The sequence below is a fragment of the Gadus chalcogrammus genome, chromosome 14 (assembly GCF_026213295.1).
Source record: "Gadus chalcogrammus isolate NIFS_2021 chromosome 14, NIFS_Gcha_1.0, whole genome shotgun sequence".
Lineage (NCBI taxonomy): Eukaryota > Metazoa > Chordata > Actinopteri > Gadiformes > Gadidae > Gadus > Gadus chalcogrammus.
In genome coordinates this window covers 2707491-2722476 of record NC_079425.1, presented here as the reverse complement: position 1 = coordinate 2722476, position 14986 = coordinate 2707491, and the positions used below count along the sequence as shown (strand labels likewise).

At 48.3% G+C, this 14986-nt stretch overlaps 3 protein-coding genes across 6 annotated transcripts in view; all 3 read right to left on the bottom strand.

Moving 5' to 3' along the window:
• Positions 1–7526: 7526 nt before the first annotated feature.
• On the bottom strand, positions 7527–8156 carry LOC130403590 (achaete-scute homolog 1b-like). The gene has a single exon (XM_056608007.1). The coding sequence runs from the start codon at positions 8154–8156 to the stop codon at positions 7527–7529; it is 630 nt and encodes a 209-aa protein (XP_056463982.1).
• A 1671-nt stretch (positions 8157–9827) lies between these two features.
• On the bottom strand, positions 9828–11986 carry LOC130403924 (PHD and RING finger domain-containing protein 1-like). The gene is made up of 7 exons (XM_056608472.1): positions 11892–11986; positions 11577–11755; positions 11363–11446; positions 11120–11250; positions 10767–10861; positions 10364–10593; positions 9828–10249 (listed from the first exon to the last, which is right to left on the bottom strand). The coding sequence occupies exons 2-7, from the start codon at positions 11745–11747 to the stop codon at positions 10115–10117; spliced, it is 846 nt and encodes a 281-aa protein (XP_056464447.1). The 5' UTR covers positions 11748–11755; positions 11892–11986; the 3' UTR covers positions 9828–10114.
• A 28-nt stretch (positions 11987–12014) lies between these two features.
• Positions 12015–14986, bottom strand: part of LOC130403923 (ras association domain-containing protein 7-like) — a 5351-nt gene continuing 2379 nt past the window's right edge. For 2 of the 4 annotated variants that reach the window (XM_056608468.1, XM_056608469.1), the window contains exons 3-6: positions 13820–14458; positions 13332–13585; positions 12210–12952; positions 12015–12067 (exon numbers count right to left, since the gene is read on the bottom strand). In XM_056608468.1, the coding sequence (XP_056464443.1) occupies positions 12713–12952; positions 13332–13585; positions 13820–14458 (1133 nt within the window). In that variant the 3' untranslated portion in view covers positions 12015–12067; positions 12210–12712. Of the gene's footprint in view, positions 12068–12209; positions 12953–13329; positions 13586–13819; positions 14459–14986 lie in introns of those variants that run through there. The other 2 variants (XM_056608470.1, XM_056608471.1) reach the window with 2 other exon arrangements.

The following is a 14986-nucleotide window of genomic DNA, read 5'->3' as shown; positions in this document are numbered from 1 at the left end:
AGGGAGAGAGAGAGTGAGATGGGGGAGAGGGAAAGATGGGGGGGAGAGAGAGGGGGCGGTTGGCCACACGGGGTAAGCCTGGCTGCTGGAAGTCGACGTGCCAAAGAAGTTGACACAATCAGCAAAAACACATCATTCTCACATCGTTGGACGTGGGTTGAATTTATGAACAAATGATTCATACGACGAGCACTCCGAACCACTTCGAGGTGTTCGAGGCTATCTCTGCACCACAGGTGAAGGTTTGATGAACAAACAATTCTAATAAGGTGGAATCATACACTCACCAACCAACCTCAATGTGAGCCGTATCAGACCAAACACTAGGCATTAAACAACTCTGGGCACAAGATAAAACGACAGAATGCCTGTGAACGTGATGCTCGTTGATGAAATAAACATTTTGCTGCGGTTACTTAAGGAGTTTAACGCTCACCAACGTGTTTCCACAAACCGCCACCAGAGAGCGCCAACAGATTACAAATCCACCATCTTAAGGCTGAAGGCATTCAATGCATCAGAAGAAACAGAATTCTCAGCTATAAGAACATTTATACATTTGATAATAGTCGTATACTTTTTTAAATCATTATAACTTTCCAGGTGGTGTTTTCATCCATCATATCGATTGCCTCTTTGTCTCGTCGATCGCGCCACAGTGCTTGTCTTTTGCTATAGTCTGCCTCTTCACTCTGAAAAGCGCATTACTGTAGGGATTGAAAACAGAGGTTACGGGGGCAAGTTCAACCCTTTGACAGTGTCCTTGCTGCCACGGTCACCAGCCACACAGTCATTGTGGAGAGGGTGGGGCCGGGGGGGGGGGGGGGGGGCACATGGGCGTGAGAGCGCTCCTCTCTCCAACCCCGGCCTTGTCTAGGTCGCCCCGTCACCAGTCACCCCGGCCAGTGTCCTATCCGAGGGGGCAGGGCCCGCCGGCCCACCTCTAGCCTGCTGGGGGGCCCGCTGGGGGGCCACCTCTGACTGCTGCTCCTTATGCACCACAAACACTTTCTGTAACAGGCAACAGGCTGCAGTGCGTGGAACGTGTGTCTTAAATATAGCACGGGCTGGTTGAAATTGGGTGCGCATCTACGACAAGAGGCGTTGCATTTGTATTGCGTCCTGACTTAAGAGCGTGTTCGTTGGATCTGTGTTGAGCTCTCCTGTGACGGTACCCCAAAGGAATTCAGCAGCGTCCGACTACCCCAGTTAACCATATTAATGTTTCTATCATGCCGTTTTTATTGTTTTATTATTATATTTTATACTTTTCTTTCAGTCCAAGATTATTTCTTTGTGTGTGAAGTACTTTTTCAACTTTGTAAACGCAAGACGAGTGTGAACTCCAAACTATCACCTGTTGACAGTTCTCACTGAGTTTGGTTACTAACTGAATCACGCCTCTGAGTAGGAACCATGACAAAAACATAAGCTGTATTTTCTTATTATTCCCTATTTATTAGTATTAGGATTCTTCTACTTCTTCTTTATAACTGAAATAGAATATCACTTACAGCTGCGGCATGAAGTAAATCAACAAGAGAGGGAGGGGGCAGGGAGAGCTGTTTGGAGGGAGGGAAGGAAGGAGGGAGGGGAGAAGGGAGTGGGGGAGAAGGGAGGGAGGGGGTTGCTCTTGCTCCTCCACATTAGCAGAACACAATAGCCTTCACTCATTGAAGGGCTCCAATTGATTGGCCAGTTGGGAAATCTCTTTGGCCGTCTTTCACTGGGGACGGGATTGTGAGTTATACAGCGATTCACCACGGTCTGGCTGCTGCAGCTGGCCTCGTGCCTCTGTAGAAATAACCAAATAACGGGCGGGCGGGCGGGCGGGCACTCAAACACACACACACACACACACACACACACACACACACACACACACACACACACACACACACACACACACACACACACACACACACACACACACACACACACACACACACACACGCACACTTTATCTCCCCTTCTTTCTCAGTCGCACAAAATAATTCACAAGCTATTTTCCCTACCGACCGGTAGGCCCTAACCGTGTGTCCCTTGGTGTTTTCTGCCACTACCACCAGTAGGCTTTACATGCGTAGCACCAACAGGCTGCTCTGCCTGTGTGTGCTGCAGCCTGGGAGGCAGGTTATCAGAAGGACAAACAGCCCAATACCAGCACCACATCACAGGGAGGAGAAGCCAGGGGTGAACACACGAGCTGGTGGCTCCTCGTTCCTCCTTTAAAGTCAAAGTTATTAGATTAGGTCTCCCGCCTTTCACTGAGAAGAAGCGGATTTAAAGAGAAAGCCCCAAAAAAACAACAGAACAGCCGAGAATGGAGCAGGGTCTCTGCCTTCACCCGGCGTCCCTGGCCTCTCAGCGGCCAGTGATAGATGAGGGGACGATGATCCCATTATATCATTTGTTAATTATCACCCATAGAGACTGGGGTCCGTCTTTGGCCCCCGCGACCTCCCCCCCGGACCCCCAGTCACCAGGGGCCAGAGTCCATTCCTGAACTGGCAGAAGAGAGGAGCTAGCACAAAGCTAATTTGATTGGGGGAATCTCGGGGCTCCATATGGCACAAGATGTCGGGCCGACGGCCACCAACCAAAGGAGCCCGGGCGGTACAATAGGCAACAGAGGGGCCCCCCAAAGCCCCCCCGGTACCCCCTCCTCAGCCTCCTCAAAACAAACACGCTGAATCTAGTTAGGGGAGAGAATGGCGAGACAATGCAGAGAAAGATCTGGTGACCCACGGCTCATGGAGCCAAACATGAAACCGGTCTTCAGACGCCCTTCCATACCCCCCTCCAAATGGGGCCTGCTCTCTCTGGAAGTAGTCCTGGGATATGGAGATAAGGACCCAGAGAAAGACGAAGACGGGGGTGATGTTGGCTCAACAATAATCCTCTCTTTACCTTCATCAATTCTGTCCCTTGTCCCACTCCTCCAGATCTATCGGGCGGTTCTGTATTTGCTTTGCTCTGCGCAGGCTGGCATCGTCCAGATAAGCTTGGATGAAAGCCTCGACGACGCAGTGCTGCATATGGATGATGGAGAGAGTTCAGATCTCCAACTTCAGGGTGATGAATATGTAACCAGCAGACACCTCTGCCCTCTGCAGCTGCAGCCCAGAGCCCAGCCAATCTGCAGGCAGAGATACTTCAACGTCTGAAGCTTTGATTTAATCAGGAGATATCTTTGTGGTTCTAGTCACGGTGGGGAGGAAATTGTTATTTGCTTGTCCGACTGCCCAATATTACCCGTCATTCTGGATCGACTTTAGCTGGTGAGAATTCATTTTCTTGCCTTTGTCTCTATCTCTTAAATACTGAGTCAAATCAATGTTTGTCTACCCAATCTCGATGCCAGCCTGTTTTATTCAAAAGAAGAGAAGCTTGCAGACCTCTGCTGTGTTTTAATCCACAAATATGCTTACTTAAATAGTGGCGTCTCTTATCGAAATGCAAGGAAAAGACCCGAGGAGCCTATCTGGTTGTGAGGATAATCTGCTGCTTTCAAATCTAAGTAAACAAGGAACCCATTAGTGAAAGCTGTCGTTAGAAGGCAGCGTGAATTAAATGGGAGTGTTGGGAGTCTGTACAGCCCTTTAAGACTGAAGGGGGAAGGATTAGGCTTCTGAAGAGAAAAACGTTTTTGAACAAAAAACAAGAAAAGGTGCAAGAAAGTGGAAGCTGGATGATAAATTCATGTGGAGGGAACGGTGGGAAGTTAATATCCGGTGACTTTTTTTTACATTTGAAAGTTTAGCTTTTTTACACACAAAGAAACCACACAAAAAACCGCCATCCCAACAAAACAGAATCCTCTATTAATCAAACGAACGCGGAGAAATCCCTCAACAAGATGCCCTGCAGCTTTAAACAAAGCGATCAGAGCTGACACGGTCCCTCCCCGCGTGGGTCCCCGCGTGGCGCCCACAGCCCAGACAATAGTGCCCCAGCTGGGCCCTGCCCCGGGGCCGGCTCGCTGGACGGAGCAGGGCCGCCCGGAGGCCCCAACAAAGACCTTGATGCCCCAGAGCGAGCATGAGAGTAATGGGTTGTAATGACAAATGTGTTGCAATAATCACATCCCCAAAACCGCTCCGGCACCCTGAGCCATGTGTTGGCACGGTAACCCAGAGCGGTTACCCGCCAAACGGGTCGTAAGTAACTCATTATTCAGATGCGTTTATGTCGCGCTTTTCTAACAGTGGCCACTCAGAGCGCTTTACAACACTGCCTCACGTTCACCCCGTTCACGCACACACTCACCCACCGACGGCGGAGTCCGCCATGAAAGGCGACAGCCAGCTCGTCAGGAGCAGTCAGGGTGAGGCGCCTTGCTCAGGGACACCTCGACACTCAGCTAGGAGCCGGGGATCGAACTAGCAACCTTCCGTCTACAGGCCAACCCGCTCTATCTCCCTATGTTCAAATGCTTTTCTCTCAAAATCCACCGAATCCAAACTTCAGGGTGGAGCCGGGAAACACCGAAACAAGGCTCCAAGACGCCTGAGTTACTGAGCGCAATAATCATTAACGACCCCGTATCCTTTCTCTGGGCGCCTGCTCCCCACAGTTGACAGTTCAGAGGCACCCCCTCTACACACACACACACACCCACACACACACACACACATACACATGCACGCACACACACACACACACACACACATGCATACACATACACTTGCACGCACGCACGCACACACACACACACACACACACACACACACGCATATGCATACACATACACATGCACGCACGCACGCACACACACGCACGCACGCACGTACACACACACACACACACACACACACACACACACACGCACGCACGCACGTACACACACACACACACACACACACACTCACACACAAACACACAGACACACACCGACACACACACACGCACCCCCACCCCTCACACACACACAGAGGCACACACACACACAGAGGCACACACCACTTCTGCTTGAGCAGAAACAAACTCCCACTCCACTCCTTTGTCACCTCTGACACCCAGGGGTGCCTCCATACGGCCCAGCCAGCGATCAATGGGGGGGTACAATGACGATGGGTCCGCGGGGCGGCCCCGGGCACGCCAGCACAAAGCAGGGAGGACAGCCTCCATACGGCCGGCTCACAGGGCCCCCTGCATGCTTGTAAAGTGAGAATGCCGAGGGAGAAGGAAGAACAAGGTTTGGGGGTCCGGGAGAGCCGGGGGGAGGAGGTGGTCGGGGCGGTCGGGTTAGATGTGTCTAACGAGAGGATCCTTCTCGATTAACAGATCTTCTCTCTGGGCCTGACCTGGCCTTGGACAGTCGGCCATTTTGATTGCATTGTGTCGTTTGCTTTCCATATGAAAAGGTGAACCAGATGACTCGCGATGGAACGCCCGGGTCCCATTACGTTTCAATGGGAGGTAAGCCGGGATTTGACTAGCAACAGCTACGCGGACAGGCGCAGCCGTTCTTCCCGGTAATAAAAAGTGGCACACGACATATGTTCAACAGTCTGGTCTCTGTGGTTACAGCCGGCAAGAAATCGACTTGTTCGACTGTATACCCTTTAACACGGTGCGCAGGGGAATCCACTGCAGAGACAGGCAGGCCCTTTGACATGTAGAGCTCCACTGTGTTAGCATTAAGAGCTCCATTATGTTAGCATGTAGAGCTCCACAGTATTAGCATGTAAAGCTCCAGTGTGTTAGCATGTAGAGCTCTACTGTGATAGCATGTAGAGCTCTACTGAGTTAGCCTGTAGCACTCCACTGTGTTAGCATGTTGAGCTCCACTGTGTTAGCCTGTAGAGCTCCAAAATATTAGCATGAGGAGCTCCACAGTGTTAGCATGTAGAGCTCCACTGTTTTAGCATGTACAGCTCCACAGTATCAGCATGTAGAGCTCCACTGTGTTAGCATGTAGAGCTCTGCTGTGTTAGCCTGTAGAGCTCCACTGAGTTAGCCTGTAGAGCTCTACTGAGTTAGCATGTAGAGCTCAACTGTATTAGCATGTAGAGCTCCAATGTGTTAGCCTGTAGAGCTCTACTGTATTAGCCTGTAGAGCTCTACTGTGTGGTAAAAGTTGGCCTAGTTTACTAAACTTGAGGAGTTACATATATCGAGAGACATCCGAGACGCAACAAGAGTGTGAATGCTTTTAAGTTGTATTAATATCCAAACAAATGTTTATTAAGATATGAGGGACAAATTCGATGGGTTATTTATCAGAAATCAATTGGTTATACTTGGGTTTCTCTCATACAGTTTCTTGAGCAACCAAAGAAACTATTTTAAAACCATGAACAGGAACTTAAAAGCTATTGCAGGGTTTCAAGTTCAGTGAGCCCATTTAGCATGGCATCGTTCAAACCTTCAACACCAATCTACCATTGTAGTCCTATAGAATCGTACCTCTGCCAGACACAAAATAACTCAATGTTTAGCCACGCCACTCCAAAGCGTGCCTCTATATCAAGGTAATGAGGCTGACCAATGAGAAGTGTCGCCGGCCGGTGGTAGGAGATGAATGAGGGGCTTGCTGTACACAAAAGGGGTTCAGTGAAGAGAGGCAGCCCAGCGATTCACTGGGCCTCACCGACAGAAGAGGTAGAGAGGAGACATGCTGAAGGAGGGCAGCAGTGGGGCCTAACCTGGAACACACAATAGCGTATGCAAATAAATCTACCCAACTGACTCAGGAAGGCAGACAAGAGCTGCATGCTGGACCCTTTCACCGGGCGAATGTTGTTAACACACACAGGCACGCATGGACTCACACTACACACACTAACAGATTTCACACTAACACACACAGGCACGCATGGCGCATACACTACACACAAATAACTACCCTCTTATAACACACACACATGCACGCATGGACTCATATACTAGTCCACACAAGTATATCTCACACACACACAGGCATGCATGGACACATACACTACACATAAATAACTACTCTCACACTAACGCACATAGGGACACATGGACACACAAGTAACTACTCTCACGCTAACACACCGAGGGCTGTACTGCTTTTGGTCTATACTCAAAACCTCAAGACCTGAACCACCTGTTTATTGAGGTGAAATAGGCCTACAATAGAAAATGACTTTAACAAAGTAAACGGAGAAACAGTTTTATGTCAAAAGTTTGTTTTTATTATGATTTACATTAGGAAAAATAGGATCTATAAAACAAGTAAAAAATATATGAATTTAAAAAAATAAAGCATTCATGTATTTACATATTTACAGACAAGGGCATCAAACTGAATATGTGAGGCATGTTGGTTTCCAGCATGTCGATTCTTCTTGGTTGCAAGTCCATCCAAGTATTGGAGAAGGCAAACTCAGAATGTGGGGTTGAGTTGAATCGATTTAGAATCTGTAAACCAAACAACATTGGATGGTTAGGATACAGGATATAGGATATGGGATATAGGATATAGCATATAGGATACAGGACGGATGCACAAGAGAAGATCCTCGTGTCCTTAACGCAGTGGTAAGACTTGTGTCCTCTCAGTTATTCAAGAACTCAGTGTACCTGTGCAACCAGGCGCTGAAGTCTAAGAGCTCGGGTTCCTCGGTGCGTAAAGTCCCATAGCCGGTCCCATCCTCCGAGGTCGAGGAGCAGGTGGAGTGGGGCGACTCGGGTCCCGCCGAGAGCCCGCTGGAGACGGAAGGCGAGGAGGCCACCTCTAAGTTATCAAACGCCGCCGAGATGGACTGGCCTGAGTGCAAAAGTTGCTGCAGAGCTCGGATGTACTCCACGGCGGACCGGAGCGTCTCCACCTTGCTGAGCTTCCCGTTGGTGGCTCCGTTGGGCACATGCTGGCGAAGAGTCTGGAAGCCGGCGTTGACCTGTCTCACGCGGTTTCTCTCTCGCTCGTTCCTGCGCGCGACGGACGCGACAAATTGTTGCTTGTGGGGGAAATCGAAATCCACTCTTTCCAAATGGGTTCTTTTTACGCAGCGTAAAAGTTGGGGTGACCCGGGGCGCTGTCTATTCAGCACCTCGGGATCAGTCTGCCGTGGTTCCACTTTGATCGCACACCTTTCTTCTCCCGAGGCAGGTAGTAAAGTTTGACCCCCTGATATCATCAGGAGCGTATACTGGGAAAAATTCTCGTGCGTCGCAGGCGACGACATGGTCTCCATTTCTCTCCAAGGAAGTAATACAAGCGATTATAAAGTAGATGCACGCACCCCGAAACTTCAGGACAACAACACGTCAAACGGTGCGCGGTGGTTTCTTTTATAAGTGATTTCTCCTCCCCTCTTTTCTCTGCGCGTCGCACGCTTCTGAGAAGCTTCCCAACACCGGCCGTTGGACAGACCCAGGACGCGAGCCAGGCGCGTGTCCTGCGGCGTTCCCATGCAACCCCCCCCCCCCCCCAACACACACACACACACACACACACACACACACACACACACACACACACACACACACACACACACACACACACACACACACACACACACACACACACACACACACACACACACACGCAACGCTGGCAGCACCTAATTTCCATTCCAATAGAGCCGTCCTGGAAGCCAATTGGCTCATTCAAAGTACGCACGTTGTAATAATCCGGAGGACCCCTTTCAACCACTGACGCTGCGTCCCTGTCATTAAATTAATTTGTCCTGCAGGATTCTTTCGTATACGTTGAAGGCTTCTTATACTGAAAGTAACAATTCTGAAAAAGGGTTAGTTCGTCTTTATAAATGCGTGTATAAATAGAAACTGATCAGTCCATCGTGTTTTACAGAAAAATATCATGGGTTTAATTAAGGATTAAAACTGAAACTAAACCGAAATTGATAATATTGCTGGGCAACATTAGTTGCAGCACTTAGAAAAGAATTGCATCAATACATATGTAACATGCTTAATATAATGCTCAAGGATAGTGTTATTATCCATGCAGCCTATTCCTCGCCAAAGCAATTACAATCACACATCCTAACATAATTTTACCCAATCCTATAGCTATATCTGTACTTCCCGTGTTTATGCGAAGAAAAAAAAAAATGAGTGAAGGAGTGAATTAAATTAGGTTCAATGTGGTACACATTTTAACCTCCAGGGTTTGGAAGTAATGTGTGGCTGCAACAGAGGAGACGATTGATTCAAAGTACTACGGAAGGCTGATTGGTCCACTTCTCTAGCCAAGACGTTGCTGAATATTAGGCCTAATCATCACAAACGACTAAGATGTTGAGATTAATAATTGTACGCGAGCCCTTGATCAAGGCAAAAGACTGGGACCTTGCAAATGCATTATTAAAAGCAGAGCCAACAGACTCGTCCAGATCTTTTTAGGGAGAGACTGGATGAAATGACAATGCAAAAGGTTTGTTTGTAAAGTTTTTGTGTAAAGTTTGTATTAGTTTGGTCTGCTAAATAAACACCTTTCAAAAATTGTCCATTTCCATATGCAGTTTGCAATAGCTGTTTAGTTCAAAGTGTCAGAAAAAACGTCTGTTTCCCCGAACGTGAAAATTCTTCCATTCATTAAATCAGGTCTAGAAAGACGTTTAAATGGCTCGAGATTCTATGTTCACGACGAGGCGTTATGCTGCCCCCCTCTGGATAATGGTAGCATTAAAACTCGACAGGCTGGCCAGTGGTACAACTTTACTTGTGTACCATTTGACAGGCAGCCCGCCACTTTTCCACCAACAGGCTAAGCAGATTGTTTTGCTCTATAAAAAAAAGGTTCTGTGACAAAGGCACTAGACTTGTCCCTGGGTGCTGCTCTGTTAAAGACAGGGCAAATAGCCTCAATCTTGTATTTTTTTTGCCACCATAAAATGCAAAGACAAAAGGATTGTGTGTAAAGTTTGTATTGATGTGGACTGGTTCATCAAATTCAATTAAAAACAACTTTCAAAAGGAGCAGAGAAAATTCTAAATATTCGCAATGACAAAAGGTAGAACAAAAACAGCAGTCTAGTTAGTGAAAGTGTCACAACAAAGGTTGTTTCTGCAACCGTGAAATGGTTCCATTAACCAAACTGCAGCTCTACAGAGCCGCGGGACTGGTTCGAGGTTCCGCCGTCACATCAGGGCAACACGCTGCCCCCTACTGGATCATTTAAGCATTACAATTTGACAGGCAGGCCAGCGGTACATTCAACTCTGTTGTGTCTCCTTCCTGCCCATCATTGGGTGCAGCGCTGGTCTCAGACTCAGCCGGTTGCGTTGCTCTCATCAGGTATTTCGGTACATGCTGAAAATAATGGGAATTCCATATTATGGTCATCATCATAAAAACAGCAAATCCCCAAAAGACAGACAGCCAGCCAGACAGACGTGCCTTCCATCTTTAGAAAGCTGTACTGACCAGGAAGGGTGGCGGTGCTGGCCTGGCGTCGGCCCCAGATGCATTCTGGATCCTCTGGCTGTGACGGATGCGTGGGGGCGTGGAGCGGCCGGGCTGGCCGAGGGTGGAGGGCCTGAGACGGCTGGGGGTCAGCTGGCCGCCCGCCGCCTCCGACAGCAGCTCCGTCAGCTCCTCGTCGCTCACCTGCTCGTCCTCTGTCGCGCCGGACAGACATTTACGTTTAGCAGACGCTTTTATCCAAAGAGACTTACAATAAGTACATTTGTCAGAAGAAGGAGAAACAATATTCCCGTCGGTACAGTAAGGATGTTCATAGAAACACTAAATAGAAAAAATTAAAAAAAACAAGTTTGGTTAGCTAGGAAAAGAGTCATTTTTACATCCGAGAAGACTGGGACCCCACCTGAGTTGGGGGGACTGAGGGCTGCACAGTCTGGGCAGCTCCACCCAGCTCCAGGGGGCCGGGACACTTGAGGAGTCAGGCAGTTCACGTGGTACCTGGGAGAAGAGCCGCCATGGAACGGCGAGATAAACATGGGTCGAGTCACGGTTAGAAAGCTACGATGAAAAACGACAATTATGATAGATAGATGGAACAACTGTATCAATAATTACAACAGCCCAGTAACAGTGTAAAAACACAGGATAAGATACAATAAAAATACAAAGCACTATTTTAATTGTATTTAATTAAAACAAGTAAGAAAATAATACAGCAATGTGGGGCCCGCAGCGAACGCACTGTAATCGCCCTACCCTGAATCACAGCGTGTGCACACTAGTAGTAGGTGGCTACGGTCACTCCGGCCGCACGCCTCACAGTTCACAGCCACCCTCTCACTCCCATCCCCCTCGTCATCGTCGGGCCTTCGTCTCTGCACCCGTATCTGGAACAAAGTGCAGAAGTAAGCAGTATGGGAATAAAGGATTATTTTATTATAAAAGAGGTGTATTTGAGTAACGTGTCCATTTGCATCCAAAAGGGAGACTCCTCTCTACCTCTTTTTGAATTGGTCCTCCAAGACTTGATCTCTGGTAGACGACCTCAAAGGCGATCCGATCCACTGGACAGGAGTTCGCAATCTGAATTAAAACAGAACATCAGAATAGTGCCTTTACTGCCCCTTTAGTTACGACTCTTTGAAATTCACACAATTACCAAAATACATTCTCACAACAGGTTACCAATGAAATGCATAGCGTTGAGTGATACCTTGGACCATTCTAGAATACACGGCAGGCAGAATGCGTGCTGGCAGTTCTCTAGCGTGGCCACACTCTGTCCGCTGAAGGGGCTCAGGCACACCGGACACGTGTTCTGTGCAGGGTTAGAATCCACTGCCCCGGGTCCGGGTCCAGGTCCAGATGAGACCTCTTCAGCCATGCTTCAAACTGGAAAAACACAAAAAACACCTTGCATTGTTTTACTACGACCAACACAGGTGTCACTCATACTACTGATTACAGGTCTGGTCATGCAAGCTACCTGGGCAGAGGTAGTTGAGCAATCAAATGAATGACCTTTTACCCTTTTTAAAGCGCTGTCAACATGGGACGCCAACATTAATATTTGGTAGCTAGGCAGGTGTTCAATTGACCAAAGCTCCAGCGAGGTCAATGTTATTTTAACTAGTTGAGACCATTACCCGTGACCTACATACAAAGGGCCGAACAGCGGCCCCTGCTGGTCCCGAGAGGAAGTGTCTGTATTACAAAGATGAGAGCAGTAAATTAGGTTACACATGTTGTGGTCTCTCTGGGTAGTAGGTACGTGAGCGTTACATTGCGAGACAACCTTCTTCTCAAGTAAATGCAGAATCGTATGCATACTTTTTGATCATATTACCTTTTACGCATCTATTGTTCCACGGCTAAATGCATTATAGTGCTCGATGGAACTACTTCCGTGTTTTGAAAACGCTGGTGCCTCATTGGTTAGACTCCTTAGGTTGCTCCATCGCACGATTGGACGATACGCGCTGTGAAACTAAAGTCCAAAGCGACTATTGGCCGTTTCTACACCATCATAAACTCAAAAGGAACTCGAACTGGTGATAAAAAATCAATATCCAATCATCAGCCATTGGTTTCACTCTTTTATTTAAACAAAATTGTTTGTATCAAATAATAAACATGTTAAACGCTAACACTAAAAATATAAATCCTTCATATATTGAATCTTTTGAACACACACACAAACACTAGTTCACGACCGATAAAACTGTTCACAGCAAAATATGTGACACACTTTTTCGTAAAGATGCCACTCTTACAACACATCGATATAATCCCCATGGACCGAAGCTGTTTATTATTGAGTTCATAGTGTGTGCGTGACGACTGAACGCCTCAGCACACGCTGACAGCTTCGTTCAGGTCGTCCTCCATGAGGCCCGCGTTGGAGAGGTACCGGTCCGAGGGGGCCGGGAGATAGGGGTTCTCCCATTGGGCCGAGGGGTCTGGGGGATAGGGGTTCTCCCACTGCTCTGAGTCGGGTGGGCCTGCAGTCACGCCAGCCTGCTGGATGAACTGCTGAAGCTTGAGCTGTCTCAGGTCCTTGTCACACTCCTCCATCAGCTGGCTCCTCTCCTAAAGAGAAGCAGGGCAGAGGAGGTTAGTCATGGTGGTGCATAGTGTTTCTCTTTCTTCAGACAAATGTACTTATTCTAAGTCGCTTTGGATAAAAGTGTCTGCTAAATGCCCTGAATGTAACTGTTAACGATGCTGAGTTCCAATGAAAATTAAAATTTACAATTTACATGAATTTCAATTTATTGGCAATACCTGTATAACTTTTATCCTTTAGCCACATGAAAATAACGAATAACCTGGTCTGGTGGGGCTGCGATACATAGTTTGGCCTAGGGAGGGCGTTGTAACACACCGAAATGATCTACTTCAATACGGTGCAAAATATACAGTACATTTAAACCTTTCAGTCAAGTTTAGTGTCAGAATGAACATACACCTCCAGCATTACTTTCACAGCTTGTAGTTCCCTCTCCTTTTCCGACAGCAGTGCCGCGAGTGCATTCCCTTCCTGCAGGCGACTCTGGAGCTCCTGTCTCAGGGAGGGCAGGGCGTGGTCGTCTGGCTGCGGAACGGAGCTCTGTTCCAGCTGCAAGTCGTGCCCCAGCTTGGTCGAATGGGCCTGGAGGTCCTGGAGCCTGGAGATATGGTCGTCGATGTTGGAGGAGATGGTGTCTAGGCGTCCGTGCATATCTGGAGAGAACAAGTCAACAAGATTAACACAGACTAATTGCAATCCGAGATTTAGCGAATATTTACACACAGCCTGACCGAATTGTACCCAATCTTGTACGTAATTCTCTGTGTGTGCAATGTTTATGGGCATAAAACAGGCAAGAGTGAAAGAATTTCAAATTAAGTTAAATATGTTACACTTTTTAGCCTCAAGTAGTAGAAAATAAATCCTGCTTTCAGCAAAACACCAACCATCTTCAAGGTCCAACTCCTCCTCGAGCTGCTCTTCCCAGTGTTCAGCGTGCATGAGCTCTGCCTCGTTCTGCCTGGTCCTCGTCTCCAGCTCCTCCAGCTCCTCCTCCAGGCTGGGCGTCGGGGAGGGGACGGGCGTGGGACCAGAGCTCCTCTCGCAATCCCGCAGCTCACACTTCAGAGCCTGAAGCTGCACCTCCAGGTCATAGAGCCACTCCTGCTGCTTCAGTATCTGCCTGAAGGCCTCCTCTTTGGAGCCGAGGGGCTGACTCGTCTTAACAGGGTGGACAGGTTCCTGGAAGGAGACCGGGGAGGCCCTGGGCTCTGGGGAGGCTCTGGGCGATGGCGAGTACGCCCTGGTCCTCTTCCTCCTTGGGAACGTGGAGGGACCCAGGTGGAAGGACTGGGCCTTCTGGGGTTGGCTCGGTGGCTCCGGTTGTCTCGGCAGCAGCAGCTGCCCGTCCGTCTTGGACTCATGGGGGCCGTCGCTGAGGGCGTGGCCCGTCCGTCGCAGGACGAACTGGACCTCAGTGGCCTGCTGACCCAGCTGAGCCACGGCCTGCAGCGGGCAGTCGGTGGCGAGGAGCTGGCGCTCCGTGCCTCGCAGCTTCAGGACGAGGATGTAGCGGCCCGTCTGGCCTGTAGGAAAACCATGCAGTGACGGGTTAGGACTCAGAGTTCATCCAATGGGAGAGGCTTTAGCTACCATTTGGCCATGAAACATGACCACCATTCTCATAATAATAACAATATAAAATCAAATTTATATAGCGCTTAATATGGTACTCTAAGACGCTTTACATATTGCCCTATCAAAACTATGTAAGACAGACTAGGAATTGTCATTCCGTATGTATGTCATACGGAATGCAGTATGTACATACTGCATACTGCATATGTCTTATGCAGTATGTCTTAAGACATACTGCATGTTCAGATTGGTTTTGTTTCAACCTAGCTATCTGTTGTGTACGGCTATTGGGTTTACCTAACAATTGTTAGTGCTCGGCACTTAGTTCTATGGTTCTATAGTTAAGTATCGGGTAAGAGATGGTCGTGTTTATGTATTGGATCCAACGGTTAGATGTGGTCAAGTCAAACGTTTGGTGTGGTTAAGATATGTGTGTTTAGTGTCTCTTCTGTCTGTCCATATACCATACTACAAGA

Excerpts from the sequence above, each read along its gene's own strand:
- LOC130403590 (XM_056608007.1), bottom strand. The coding sequence starts at position 8,156 with ATGTCGTCGCCTGCGACGCACGAGAATTTTTCCCAGTATACGCTCCTG.
- LOC130403924 (XM_056608472.1), bottom strand. The coding sequence starts at position 11,747 with ATGGCTGAAGAGGTCTCATCTGGACCTGGACCCGGACCCGGGGCAGTG. Across the intron at positions 11,447-11,576 it reads GTATTCTAGAATGGTCCAAG|ATTGCGAACTCCTGTCCAGT; the intron begins GTATCACTCAAC and ends GTTTTAATTCAG. Across the intron at positions 11,251-11,362 it reads GAGGACCAATTCAAAAAGAG|ATACGGGTGCAGAGACGAAG; the intron begins GTAGAGAGGAGT and ends ACTTTGTTCCAG.